Source organism: Erythrolamprus reginae, chromosome 8 (genome assembly GCF_031021105.1).
Source record: "Erythrolamprus reginae isolate rEryReg1 chromosome 8, rEryReg1.hap1, whole genome shotgun sequence".
NCBI lineage: Eukaryota > Metazoa > Chordata > Lepidosauria > Squamata > Dipsadidae > Erythrolamprus > Erythrolamprus reginae.
The window spans coordinates 3874763-3888248 of record NC_091957.1 but is presented as its reverse complement, the minus strand read 5'-3'; the positions used below and the strand labels follow the sequence as shown (position 1 = coordinate 3888248).

General features: G+C 44.6%; 1 protein-coding gene across 1 annotated transcript in view; it reads right to left on the bottom strand.

Moving 5' to 3' along the window:
* PNPLA7 (patatin like phospholipase domain containing 7) overlaps positions 1 to 13486 on the bottom strand; it is a 70890-nt gene that overhangs the window by 51190 nt on the left and 6214 nt on the right. Inside the window, exons 3-10 of the mRNA XM_070759554.1 lie at positions 12397 to 12484; positions 11363 to 11445; positions 10170 to 10258; positions 8751 to 8891; positions 8485 to 8644; positions 6738 to 6818; positions 1620 to 1748; positions 1387 to 1467 (exon numbers count right to left, since the gene is read on the bottom strand). Of these exons, the coding sequence (XP_070615655.1) occupies positions 1387 to 1467; positions 1620 to 1748; positions 6738 to 6818; positions 8485 to 8644; positions 8751 to 8891; positions 10170 to 10258; positions 11363 to 11445; positions 12397 to 12484 (852 nt within the window). The remainder of the gene's footprint in view (positions 1 to 1386; positions 1468 to 1619; positions 1749 to 6737; positions 6819 to 8484; positions 8645 to 8750; positions 8892 to 10169; positions 10259 to 11362; positions 11446 to 12396; positions 12485 to 13486) is intronic.

Here is a 13486-nt window from a genome sequence, read left to right as displayed (position 1 = left end):
TACGCTTGCTTTTAATAATGGGGTTATTAGTGTTTTTAAAATTATTAGATCTGTTCTTACATCGTCTTTGTTATTGTTGGGAGCCGCCCCGAGTGTACGGAGAGCGGCGGCATACAAATCTAATAAATAAATAAAAATAAAAATAAAATTTAAAAATAAAAATAATAATAATAATAATAATAATAATAATACTCTGAACGTAGCTTTTTTTCCCAATGCTTTTTTCCCAGCCCTAACTAAGTGCTAACGATCTTCCCAACTCTTACGTTGCAGGTTCTTTCATTGTTACTCTATGCAAATAATATTTTCCAAGCTGTAAGTCTTTGCAGGGGTTTTTTCCATTGCTCTACTTGCTCCGAATGTTTCTTTCCAGGTGCTAATGATGTTCCTAGCTCTTACCGGCTTGCAAGCTCTTTCATTGTTACTCTCTCCAAATAAGGTTTTTTAAAGCTGACCAGAGTAAGGACGCTAGCCGGATGAATACTTGGTAAGCAGATTCTTTCCCCTTTTTTCCTCCGCCAAAACTAAGGTGCGTCTTATACTCCGAAAAATACGGTATATCTGATATCCATCCATCTTATCTATTCATCCATTCAAAGTACACTGGTACCTCTAACTACAAACGCCTCTACTTACAAACTTTTCCAGATAAGAACCAGGTGTTCAAGATTTTTTTGCCTCTTCTCAAGAACCATTTTCCACTCACAAACCCGAGCCTCCAAAACTGTAACCGGAAAAGGCAAGGAGAAGCCTCTGTGGGGCCTCTCTAGGAATCTCCTGGGAGGAAACAGGGCCGGAAAAGGCCAGGAGAAGCCTCCATGGGGCCTCTCTAGGAATCTCCTTGGTGGAAACAGGGCCAGGAAAGGCGAGGAGAAGCCTCCGTGAGGCCTCCTGAGAGGAAATAGGGCCTTCTGAATCTCCTGGGAGGAAACAGGGCCTCTACCCTCCCTGTGGTTTCCCCAATCACACACATTATTTGCTTTTACATTGATTCCTATGGGGAAAACTGCTTCTTCTTACAAACTTTTCTACTTAAGAACCTGGTCATGGAACGAATTAAGTTCGTAAGTAGAGGTACCGCTGAATTTATCTATTCATCTTTCAATTGTCATCCCTCTCTGTCCATGTAACCATTCTACCTAATGCATCCATCCACTTAGCATATCTATTCCTCTCCCCACCCTTCTCTCTTATTAAATTTGTTGACCAACCAGAACTATCTGTATGTGGGAGGCCTTTACAGGCCACCCAACTCAAAGCCATGCATTTCCACAGCCAATTTTGCCAATTTTAGAGGGAGGCGGGGTGTACGACATGACCTCGGAGCTCCCTTCCCGCCCTATGATTCCACGTCCCACAAAAGTACCACCAGCAGCGTTCACTTACAGAACTGAAGAGTTCGGTGGTCAGCCCCAGGTAATTGTGCAAAGCCAGGAAGGTGACCCTCTGCAGTCGGACCATGATGATCTAAGAGAGAGAAAGCGGAATGACAGTTGATATGCTTTGCCCGCCGGTTCTGTTGCCCTTCTCTCCATTTTTTGGAGAGTGTACCGTTGTGAGTCAGTGCCTGTAAAATGGAAAACGTATAAACAAGCTGAGGAGAATCGGCCCAGCCTCACCTGCACCACCCTGACGAGAGTCTCCGGATATTTCTGGAAGACATCTTGGAAAGCGTTGGCGGGGAGACGCAAAATGGTCGACTGCATCGCGGCTCGGGCAGAAACGGTTTTATACGGAGCAGGATGGCCCTAGGGGAGAGCCAAAATATTTCTGTCACGCTGGTAGTCAATATCAATCTCAATCAATATCAACTTTATTTGATTAGTCAATCGACCATATCAAAGCGAGGAAAAGGACCACATCGGTGGTCATAAAACTGTGACTGGTTAAAATACAATAAAATTGGCTAAAATAGAGGGAATCTGAATAAATAATAAGTTAAAATGCAGTATAATATGCTAAAATTGAGTAGTAAAACATGAGAATATAACTCGTGCAAAGGATTATATTAAACAAATCTAAGATACTAATATAAAATATTCTTAAGTGAGTTCATCTCCTTTGCATGCCACCCCAATATGTTCTATAAAACGTATTCTCATCTGAACAGCCCTGACTATAAACTTAGCGGTTCTAGAAACTACATATATATTTGTACCATGAAGAAAATATGATAATTGTTTATTACAGTCCCAGTGTATGATTTTGTCAAGTAGGGGCTGTAAATACTGAGGTCTTACTGAGGAGTAGAGTTTACAATTGAGTAGCACATGTGCAATGTCTTCTATTTCTGGTGCACCGCAAATGCATATTCTCTCAAAATATGGTACTTGGTGGAATTGTCCATATTTAACCATAGAATCTAACTGCTCAAATCTTGCTCTAGTGAGTGCTGTTCTATGGCATTGGGTCAGACCCATTGTCAGGTATTTTTCTAGTTGAAAGGCTGTTTTGTTCTTGGCTAACCATTTCAGTGACCTGCACTTAGAAAGTGCCTCAATATCAGTTTGTGCATTAACATCTAAAACTCTTTGTTTAAATATTGCCTTGGCTTGATGTCCGGCTGAAAGCAGGTGTTGCATTGAGAAACCGAAATATAGTGTGGTTTGAGAAAGTTGGTTGACCCATGTAGTGGGTTTGGGTGTGCCCCTCTGTTCTTCTAAGCACATTTTTGAGAGTCTGTCAGGTTCCATTGGGAGAATCCTCCACCAATAGTTGAAGACTTTAATAACTGTTAAACTGTAGATGGAGTGGATGCCAGTTTCAGCTCTTACTGCTGCTGCGGATGTATTTCTGTCGGTCCCCAAGGTGATTCTTAGAAAGCATGCTTGGTTTTGTTCTAGTGGTGCAGCCTTTAACAGGCCCCACAATTCCGCACCATATGTTAGCACAGGTGTGGTTTTTGCTGGTAGCCTTCAACTCACGGTATGTCACAGAAGTGAATATACCCTTCACATTTTGTAAATATTTAAGTGTATCTTTTCTTGTGGCAAACACTGAAGAAATGAGACTTGTTTACAATGTAAAGTAGTGAGTGTACTGCTTGTATAACAATGCGAATGTGCCGTCCCCTCAAAATACTCACCTTTGTTGCCAGGAGTTTACACATGAATGGCTGTGTATTGCATTATTTTGAACGCGAAATCCCACCCACTCCAACCCAGAAGCTCCTGTCGAAATTGTGGTGCCGACCGGCAACAGGGAGCCGTGGCAGAGGGATGAAAGAGCCACATGCGGCTCCAGAGCCGCGGATTGCTGACAGGAGGGGGTTGTCGCTACCGCTAAGGTCTCAGGGACCGTCGCAGGCACGCGGGCATCCTGTGGGTGCGTGAACGCCCATCGGTGTGGGATTTAGCTTCTGTGCCTGTGCAGCACATAAAATCTCATACAAGGATCCTCACGCGCGTGAGGTTGAGTCGATTTTCAGCGGTTTCTTTGCTTCCGTGCATAGAGAGAAGAAGAAAAAAAACCACCGGAAATTGGCAAAATCTCACACACGAGATTTCGCTTAAACCAAATCTCGTCCGTGCACATGTCGGGGGCTCAGAGATAGGTGCGCGTCTCAATTTCTGCTCCTGGAATTATGGTCGCGGGTCAGCCTTATAGCCACTGCTCAAACTCCAGTCACCTGGCTTTCCCTCAGGGACTAAAAAAATAGGTTTATTTCTACAACCGCTAAAATGAACAGATTTTCTGCCAAGGAGAGGAGAGAGACGGAAGGAAGGAATGTTTAATTCCCTCATATTGAGGAATTCAGTAATTTTAGAAGCGCGGACGGAAGCCTTGAGCCTTGGGCGGACAAAGGAAAACAAAACGGGGCAGTTGTCATCGCTCGCTGAGGAAAATTTACCTCAGCGTTCTCCGCAACAGAGATTTTGAATAATTGAAGGTGAAGGTGACCACAAAGTGTTTTGTTTTTAATCCTGCAGGAAGGAGGTTATTGTCTTCCTCCTTGAGCTGTCATCTCTCCTGCCCAGAAGAAATGATTCCTTATTGTACGATGATGGCCGGCCTGATGGATGGTGCTAATCACGGCTTACACGATCAAATTTAATTCCGTTTATTACAATTGGCTGGGTTTCCTCATTAGGCAAAGCCCATAAAACATGATGGACAGGCCACAATAACTTGAACGGCGTGTCCAAGATAGAACAAACCACACAATAGCTGGTTCGGTCCAGTGGTTAAAGCACCAGGAGAGAAGGAGAAAGGGGGCAACGATGAGTCATTGAAATGGGTGACTTTGGGCCAATTACCAGGAGACTGGGAGGTCTAGTCCTGCCTTAGGCATGAAAGACTGGTGACTGGGCCAATCACCAGGAGACTGGTAATTCTAGTCCTACCTTAGGCATGAAAGACTAGGTGATTTTGGGCCAATTACCAGGAGACTGGGAATTCTAGTCCTGCCTTAGGCATGAAAGACCGGTGATGGGCCAATCACCAGGAGACTGGGAATTCTAGTCCTGCCTTAGGCATGAAAGACTGGTGACTGGGCCAATCACCAGGGGACTGGGAGTTGTAGTCCTGCCTTAGGCATGAAAGACTGATGACTGGGCCAATCACCAGGAGACTGGGAGTTCTAGTCCTGCCTTAGGCATGAAAGACTGATGACTGGGCCAATCACCAAGGGACTGAGATTTCTAGTCCTGCCTTAGGCGTGAAAGACTGGTGACTGGGCCAATCACGAGGGGACTGGGAGTTATAGTCCTGCCTTAAGCATGAAAGACTAATGACTGGGCCAATCACCAGGGGACTGGGAGTTGCAGTCCTGCCTTAGACATGGAATATTTGCGTGACTTTGCGGGCAAAGATAAAGGGGGAAATTATGTTTGCAGATCATTCCCCAGATGGAAACATTGAAGTTCCACACCGCAGCAAATCTTGCACGGTTTGGTTGTGAATATTTCCGGGGGGGGGGGGGGGTTCCTTTTGCCAGGACACGACCCCTCCCATCCCCCCGAAAACCCGCCCTGCCTCCCAACATCCCACTCCAAAAAAAGTCCCTGCTCCCACCACCTCTTTGTTCTCACCCGCCCGCTTTCTGGGCAGCCTAATTGCTCGATCCCCAACCGGGTGATCAATTCTTAATTACAGGAGATAAAAAAGGGTAATTGAGCAAGCGTTGGCTGGACTGAGCTGGCAAGTCTTGAAGGGGGGAGAGGAAATAAAGGAAGCCGCGGGATTTTTGCAGGTTCTGGAAGGCTTTCGAACTCAGGCCCAGCGGATTGCTGGAGTCATCGTGTTTTGGGGAACTCGCCTACGGAGAGAGCCAAAAATGTCTACGAACAGCTAAGAGAAACAAGCAACAAAGAAGGGGGGACACGATCGAAACATTTAAATATGTTGAAAGGTTAAATAAGGTCCAGGAGGGAAGTGTTTTTAATAGGAAAGTGAACCCAAGAACAAGGGGACACAATCTGAAGTTAGTTGGGGGAAAGCTCAAAAGCAACGTGAGAAAATATTATTTCACTGAAAGAGTAGTAGATGCTTGGAACAAACTTCCAGCAGACGTGGTTGGTCAATCCACAGTCACTGAATGTAAACATGCCTGGGATAAACATAGATCCACCCTAAGATAAAAATACAGGAAACAGTATAAGGGCAGACTAGATGGACCATGAGGTCTTTTTCTGCCGTCAGTCTTCTATGTTTCTAGAATAGTCACACTTAGGTAATCCTCGACTTAATGACCTCAATTGAACCCAACATTTCTGTTTGCTAAGCGAGACGGCGGCTAAGGCGAGTGCTGCCTCGTTTTGTGACCTTGCTTTGCCACCGTTGTTAAACGAATCCCTCCAGTTCAGTTCGTAACGAACTGGTAAGCAAATCCGGCTTTTGCCGTTGACTCGTGGTCGCAAACGTGGCTCACGTGACCTGCGAGTGTCGTACGCAGGAGTCGGTGGCCAAGGGTCCTGAATTCTGATCACGCAACCACCACGGGGACGCTGCGACGATCGTTAAGTTTGTTCCAAGCATCTACTACTCTTTCAGTCAAATAATATTTTCTCACGTGGCTTCCGATCTTTCCCCCCAACTCCCATGCCTAACGATGGAGCTTATTGCCTCACAATCTGGAGATTGTGAGTTCGATCCTAGGTAGAGGCAGATATAGGGTCTCCTACTTGGGCAACGGGTTGGGCTAGATGACCTGCAAGGTCCCTTCCCACTCTGTTAATATGTTAAACGTTACATAAATTTGTGCACCTCGTTTTTCTCCTCCAGAAACCGGAGTGAGAATTGATCTCAGGATTCCTTAGATTCTTTTCTAATGCCGCGACCCCTTAAGATAGTTCCTTGTATTGTGGTGGCCCCCAACCATAAGTCTTGCGCCGATTCTCCCAACAGAGCTTTAAGCTGATTGGCGGGAAGTTCGGGGGGGGACACTCCCACTGTAAACGCCTGATTGGTCGGACTGTAAAAATAGGTTCCAAGGCGCCAGAATAGAAGTTTTAGTTCCTAAGAAATTTGTCTTTCCCCATGTGGTCTTAGGCGACCTCTGTGAAACGGTCATTTGACCCCCACAAAGGGGTCCCGACCCCCAGGTTGAGAACCACTGCCCTAAGGGATGTTTTGAAGCTCTCAATTTGCCAAGGCAAAAACGCAGGAACCGAATTTGCCGCCGTCCGGTTCAGCCAGATCTCTCCAATTGGACACAACTCCCAACATCAATCCTTTTAAACCAAAAACGAAGGGATGGAGCACCACTTGGAAAGCTGAGTGGGTTGGGGGGCCCTCACCGTGATGACATCCAGAATGCTGAGAAGGCTGTGCACGCTGTCTCCGGCCAAAACTTCCTTCACCACCATCTCCGTCCCATCCTGCAGAAAAGTTGAACAGAGAAAAGACGCTTGGGTTGCGGCCTTGAAGCTGTGACCGAGGCAATGGACGGTGGAGGCCTCCTCCATCATCACCATCAACACTCCAGACACCCCACTCCCCTGTAGCACTGAGGAAGTTCCATAGATGGGTCATGAAACGTCGGTGTCAGTACTATGTACTGCATTGGTTGGGTTTTCAATACAGTGATACCTCATCTTACCAACACCTCGTCATACAAACTTTTCGAGATACAAACCCGGGGTTTAAGATTTTTTTTGCCTCTTCTTACAAACTATTTTCACCTTACAAACCCACCGCCGCCACTGGGATGCCCCGCCTCTGGACTTCCACTGCCAGCAAAGCACCCATTTTTGCACTGCTGGGATTCCCCTGAGGCTCCCCTCCATGGGAAACCCCACCTCTGGACTTCCATGTTTTTGTGATGCTGCAGGGGAATCCCAGCAGCGCAAAAATGGGCGCTTCGCTGGCAACGGAAGTCCGGAGGTGGGGTTTCCAGCGAGGGGAGCCTTAATGAAATCGCAGCATTGCAAAAACACAGAGGTCCAGAGATGGGGTTTCAAGGACTTTGGTGTTTTTGCGATGCTGCGATTTCACTGATGCTCCCTTCGCTGGGAAACCCCACCTCCAGACTTCCATTGCCAGCAAAGCACTCGTTTTTGCGATGCTGGGATTCTCCTGCAGCATCGCAAACACACAGAAGTCCGGAGGTGGGGTTTCCCATGGAGGGGAGCCTCAGGGGAATCCCAGCAGTGCAAAAACGGGCGCTTCAGCTGGCAAAAGGGGTGAGTTTTGGGCTTGCACGTATTAATCACTTTTCCATTGATTCCTATGGGAAACATTGTTTCGTCTTACAAACATTTCACCTTAAGAACCTCGTCCCGGAACCAATTAAGTTTGTAAGACAAGGTATCATTGTCTTATCATTGTATATTATACCTGCTGTGTGCGAAGGAGATAATACAATGGTACCTTAAGAACGCCTCTACTTACGAACTTTTCTTGATAAGAACCAGGTGTTTAAGATTTTTTTGCCTCTTCTCAAGAACTATTTTCCATTTACAAACCCGAGCCTCCAAAACTTTAACCAGAAAAGGCAGGGAGAAGCCTCCGTGGGGCTCCTCTAGGAATCTCCTAGGAGGAAACAGGGCCGGAAAAGGCAGGGAAAAGACTCAATGGGGCCTCTCTAGGAATCTCCCGGGAGGAAACAGGGCCGGAAAAGGCAGGGAGAAGCCTCCGTGGGGCCTCTCTAGGAATCTCCTGGGAGGAAACAGGGCCGGAAAAGGTGGGGAGAAGCCTCCATGGGGCCTTTCTAGGAATCCCCTGGGAAGAACCAGGGCCTCCACCCTCCCTGTGGTTTCCCCAATCACAGACATTATTTGCTTTTACATTGATTCCTATGGGAAAAACTGCTTCTTCTTACAAACTTTTTCACTTAAGAACCTGGTCACAGAACCAATTAAGTTCGTAAGTAGAGGTACCACTGTATTTCTATCATTGGGACTAGGCCCAGTGTAGAATGCTGACAGTCTGCAAGCAGTCCCCCAAGCTCAGAGGCCGCCAGAAACCCCACATTTCGACCCCGAGCTCTTGCCATTCCCTTCTAAACCATCCGTCCTTCCCATCTCCTCGCGGGGCGATCCTTACGCTCTCCTGGATACAGACTTCCAGCTTCCCATCCTGCACGACGTAGATGCTGTTGTCCAGCTGCCCCGGCCGGAAGATGTATTCCCCTTCGTGCAGCTGGACGAAAACCATGTGCTTGCAGAGCTCCAGGAAAAGGGGCTTCTCAAAGTGACCCAGGACCCTGGGGGAGAAGACAGAATTTGCAAAAGCCCAGCCCGATAGGCTGAACCCGCGACTTTTGATCCCACCGTGGTCGGGCAAGCTGATGAGTCGACGGGCGGACCTACCGGACGTTTTTCAGCATGTAGAGGACTTCGGAAGGCAGGTGGGAGCTCTTGACGTCGAATTCCGTCAAATCGGCTTCCAGGAGGGAGGGAGGGGGGTCCTTGGGCTGCAGGATGGGAGACTCCTTCTTGAAGCGCAGGATCCTGGCAAGGGAGACCGAAAGAGATGTTGGGTGCCCTTTCCTTGGCTCTGGGAAGGGTCCCACTCCTTCTTTCCTATCCTATATTCCCTTCCATTTTCTATTCTGTTCTTCATTCCATTATTCTATTCTATTCATTCCATTATTCTATTCTATTCATTCCATTATTCTATTCTATTCATTCCATTATTTTATTCTATTCTATTCATTCCATTATTCTATTCTATTCATTCCATTATTTTATTCTATTCTTCACGATTCTATTCTATTCTATTCATTCCATTATTTTATTCTATTCTTCACGATTCTATTCTATTCTATTCATTCCATTATTCTATTCTATTCTTCATGATTCGATTCGATTTTATTCATTCCATTATTCTATTCTATTCTATTCTTCATTCCATTATTCTATTCTATTTTTTTCTTCAACCCATTATTCTATTCTATTCATTCCATTATTCTATTCTATTCTTCATGATTCTATTTTATTCTTCATGATTTGATTCGATTTGATTCATTCCATTATTCTATTCTATTCTTCATGATTCGATTTGATTCATTCCATTATTCTATTCTATTCTACTCTATTTTCCATTCCATTATTCTATTCTATTCTTCATTCAATTATTCTTTTCTATTCTTCATTCCATTGTTCTATTCTACTCTATTCATCTTTCCATTATTCGATTCGATTCGATTCTTCATTGCATTATTCTATTCTATTCCATTCTTCACGATTCTATTCTATTCTATTCAGGATTTGGAGCAAAGCAAATAACCCTCAAATTTCAGTCCCTTGGATCATGATTAACTTCGTTGTGGTTTAATTTAGTATCTTGATTGGAATAGAGCCAGGGTTCCCAGGAGAGAGAGAGGGGGAAGAGGGGGTGGGAGGTGTTTTTTCTGAAAAGCAAGAGAAAAGGTTTAGATTATTTTGGACTGGAAGACCTCCAGTCTTGGTCCCTTCAAACTCTCCAAGTCTATATTTCAGGGAAGGAATTATCTATTGAGGACCGGTATACTGCACGAGTCAAAAAGAGGGCTGTGAAAATATTTACTGACCCCTTCGCATCCTGGACATAAACTGCTCCTACCCTCAAAACATGTTTGCACCTCCTGATTCTTGACCAATGTCTCTTTTTCTTTCATGTACCCTGAGAGCATCTGCACCAAAGACAAATTCCTTGTGTGTCCAATCACACTTGGCCAATAAAATAATTATATTCTATTCTATGTACGGTTTGTCCCAAATGCCCCCAAGTTGCCCTGCGAACCTTACCTCTTTGCTAAGGACAAGACCTTGGCCCTTTTCCGCATCCGCTGGCGAGGCAGCGCGTTGCCGACCAGAGTGTTTGGCAGAGTTGTGACCTGCAAGGCAGAGAACCCTCAAGGTTGATCGAGAAGAAAAGCATTCAGGAAAAAAAATCCTTTCTCCACTCTCCATCTCCTCTCCACAAACCCCACTACGTTTTAGCACTGATGATGTAATTTAGTTGGGTAATGAAACGTCTGCATGAAAACCTCCACGTTTGGAGACCAACAGGGACCCCACAGTTGAGCTCCGACTATAAATATAGCCCCAGGAAATAAATATAGAAACATAGAAGACTGACAGCACAAAAAGACCTCCCGGTCCATCTAGTCTGCCCTTATACTATTTCCTGTATTTTATCTTAGGATGGATCTATGTTTATCCCAGGCATGTTTAAATTCAGTTCCTGTGGATTTATCAACCACGTCTGCTGGAAGTTTGTTCCAAGCATCTACTACTCTTTCAGTCAAATAATATTTTCTCATGTTGCTTTTGATCTTTCCCCCAACTAACTTCAGATTGTGTCCCCTTGTTCTTGTGTTCACTTTCCTATTAAAAACACTTCCCTCCTGGACCTTATTTAACCCTTTAACATATTTAAATGTTTCGATCATGTCTCCCCTTTCCCTTCTGTCCTCCAGACTATACAGATTGAGTCCATGAAGTCTTTCCTGATACGTTTTATGCTTCAGACCTTCCACCATTCTTGTAGCCCGTCTTTGGACCCGTTCAATTTTGTCAACATCTTTTTCTAGGTGAGGTCTCCAGAACTGAACACAGTATTATTCCAAATGTGGTCTCACCAGCACTCTATATAGCGGGATCATAATCTCCCTCTTCCTGCTTGTTATACCTCTAGCTATGCAGTCAAGCATCCTACTTGCTTTCCCTACCGCCTGACTGCACTGTTCACCCATTTTGAGACTGTCAGAAATCACTACCCTTAAATCCTTCTCTTCTGAAGTTTTTGCTAACACAGAACTGCCAATACAATACTCAGATTGACGATTCCTTTTCCCCTAGTGCATTATTTTACATTTGGAAACATTAAACTGCAGTTTCCATTGCTTTGACCATTTATCTAGTAAAGCTAAATCATTTACTATATTACAGATGCCTCCGGGTAGAACAAGAAGCACCGCGGACTCAGGGACCCTTACCTTCCGCATGATCTTACGTCCATAGAACATCACTTTGTCTCTCTTGCGAAATCTGTACTGGGGCACGTGTGCCTGAGATTGTTCTGAAAAGCAAAGGAAGATTCATCACCTGGAGGACCACTTTCCCAAAGCCTATAAACAGCCTGATTGGCAATAGTATCAAATCTAGAAAAAGAGGTGCACGAGTTAATTGACCTTATGCAGGCTTCTCTTGTAGGTCAATTTTATTTCCTTGTGGTATCCTGCCTTTATTATTTTTACAAATGACTTAAGGTGGCGAGGATATCTACAAATAGAAACATAGAAAATTGACGGCAGAAAAAGACCTTGTGGTCCATCTAGTCTGCCCTTATACTATTTCCTGTGTTTTATCTTAGGATGGATATGTGTTTATCCCAGGCAGGTTTAGATTCAGTTACTGTGGATTTACCAACCACGTCTGCTGGAAGTTTGTTCCAAGCATCTACTACTTGGGCCTGTAGCACAAGGGTTAATCTCCCGCCTTGCGTGCAACATGCTACAGGTTCAAATCACTGTAAGGTTCAAATCCCTTATCAGCAAAAATACATATAATATAAATACACATAAAATAAATACATAGCAAACGCACCTTTGCAAAAGGAAACATATAATATTCAAATATATAAATACACCTGCCTCCTCCTATTTCCCCCCACAACTACCCTGTGAGCGGGCTGGCCAAGGTCATCCATTTGCCTTTCATGCCTATGGCGGGACTAGAACTCACTGTTCCCTGGTGATTGGCCCCAAAGTCACCCTGTTGGCTTTCATACCTATGGTGGGACTAGAACTCACAGACTCCAACTTTCTAGCCTGGTGACCTAACCACCACATTAGGCTACTATAAACTGGCTCTCGGTTCTTGACCTGTTTATTATTTCCAGCAGGCTGAGAAATCTGACGCAACCATTAATTAACCCTCCCAAGTCGCTCCACCATGCAAAAAAGAAGGACGTTCTGTTCGCCTTTATTACCCAAACATGATGGTATCGTGCCAAGCGATCAGAACTTACTCGATTCCTTCACCTTCTTGTACACAAAATACACAATGATCCCAATCAGCGCCAGGGCCACCGCTGCACCAATGGCTATCCCGGTTAACTGCGGACAGGAGAAAACAGAGCAAAAAGTTCATCTTCAACCAGAGGTAAACATCCCTGTTGCTCAAAAGATACATCACAACTGCCAATGTGTGACACCCATTGAGCTTTTTGACCCCTGGCAGGCCAACCACGGATAAATCCAAGAAAAGTTTCAGAAGAAAAACAGAATGTTTAATTCAACTATGTTTCGTGGCAGTTTACAAAATAATCAGGCACAGGAAGAATTTTGTGGCTCCTGGTGTTTTCCTTTCTGTGGTACACGAGTCCAAATGGCTTTAAGGTTTACTGACCCCTGGGTAGGTTTAATAAGCTACTAATCTGGAGCAACCTAGAGTCAATGCTACAGATATAAAACAGGAGAAAATAAGCATCTTTAGAGCTTTCAAACAGGTAGGTAGGTAGGTAGGTAGGTAGGTAGGTAGATAGATAGATAGATAGATAGATAGATAGATAGATAGATAGATAGATAGATAGATTAGATAGAGATAGATAGATTACATAGATAGATATAGATTAGATAGATAGATAGATTACATAGATAGATAGATAGATAGATAGATGGATGGATGGATGGATGGATGGATGGATGGATGGATGGATAGATAGATAGATAGATGATAGACAGAGAGATACAGATATAGGTATAGATGATAGATAGATAGATAGATAGATAGATAGATAGATAGATAGATAGATAGATAGATAGATAGATAGATAGATGGATAGAGATAGATAAATGATCCGAGGTGGCGTAGCAGGTAGAGGGCTGTACTGCAGTCTACTGAAGCTGACTGTAGATCTGTAGGTCAGCGGTTCAAATCTCATCACCGGCTCAAGGTTGACTCCACCTTCCATCCTTCCGAGATGGGTAAAATGAGGACCCGGATTGTGGTGGCCAATAGGCTGGCTCTGTTTAAAAAAGTGCTATTGCTAACATGCCCTGAGTCTAAGGAGAAGGGCGGCATAAAAATCAAATGAATGAATGAATGAATGAATGAAT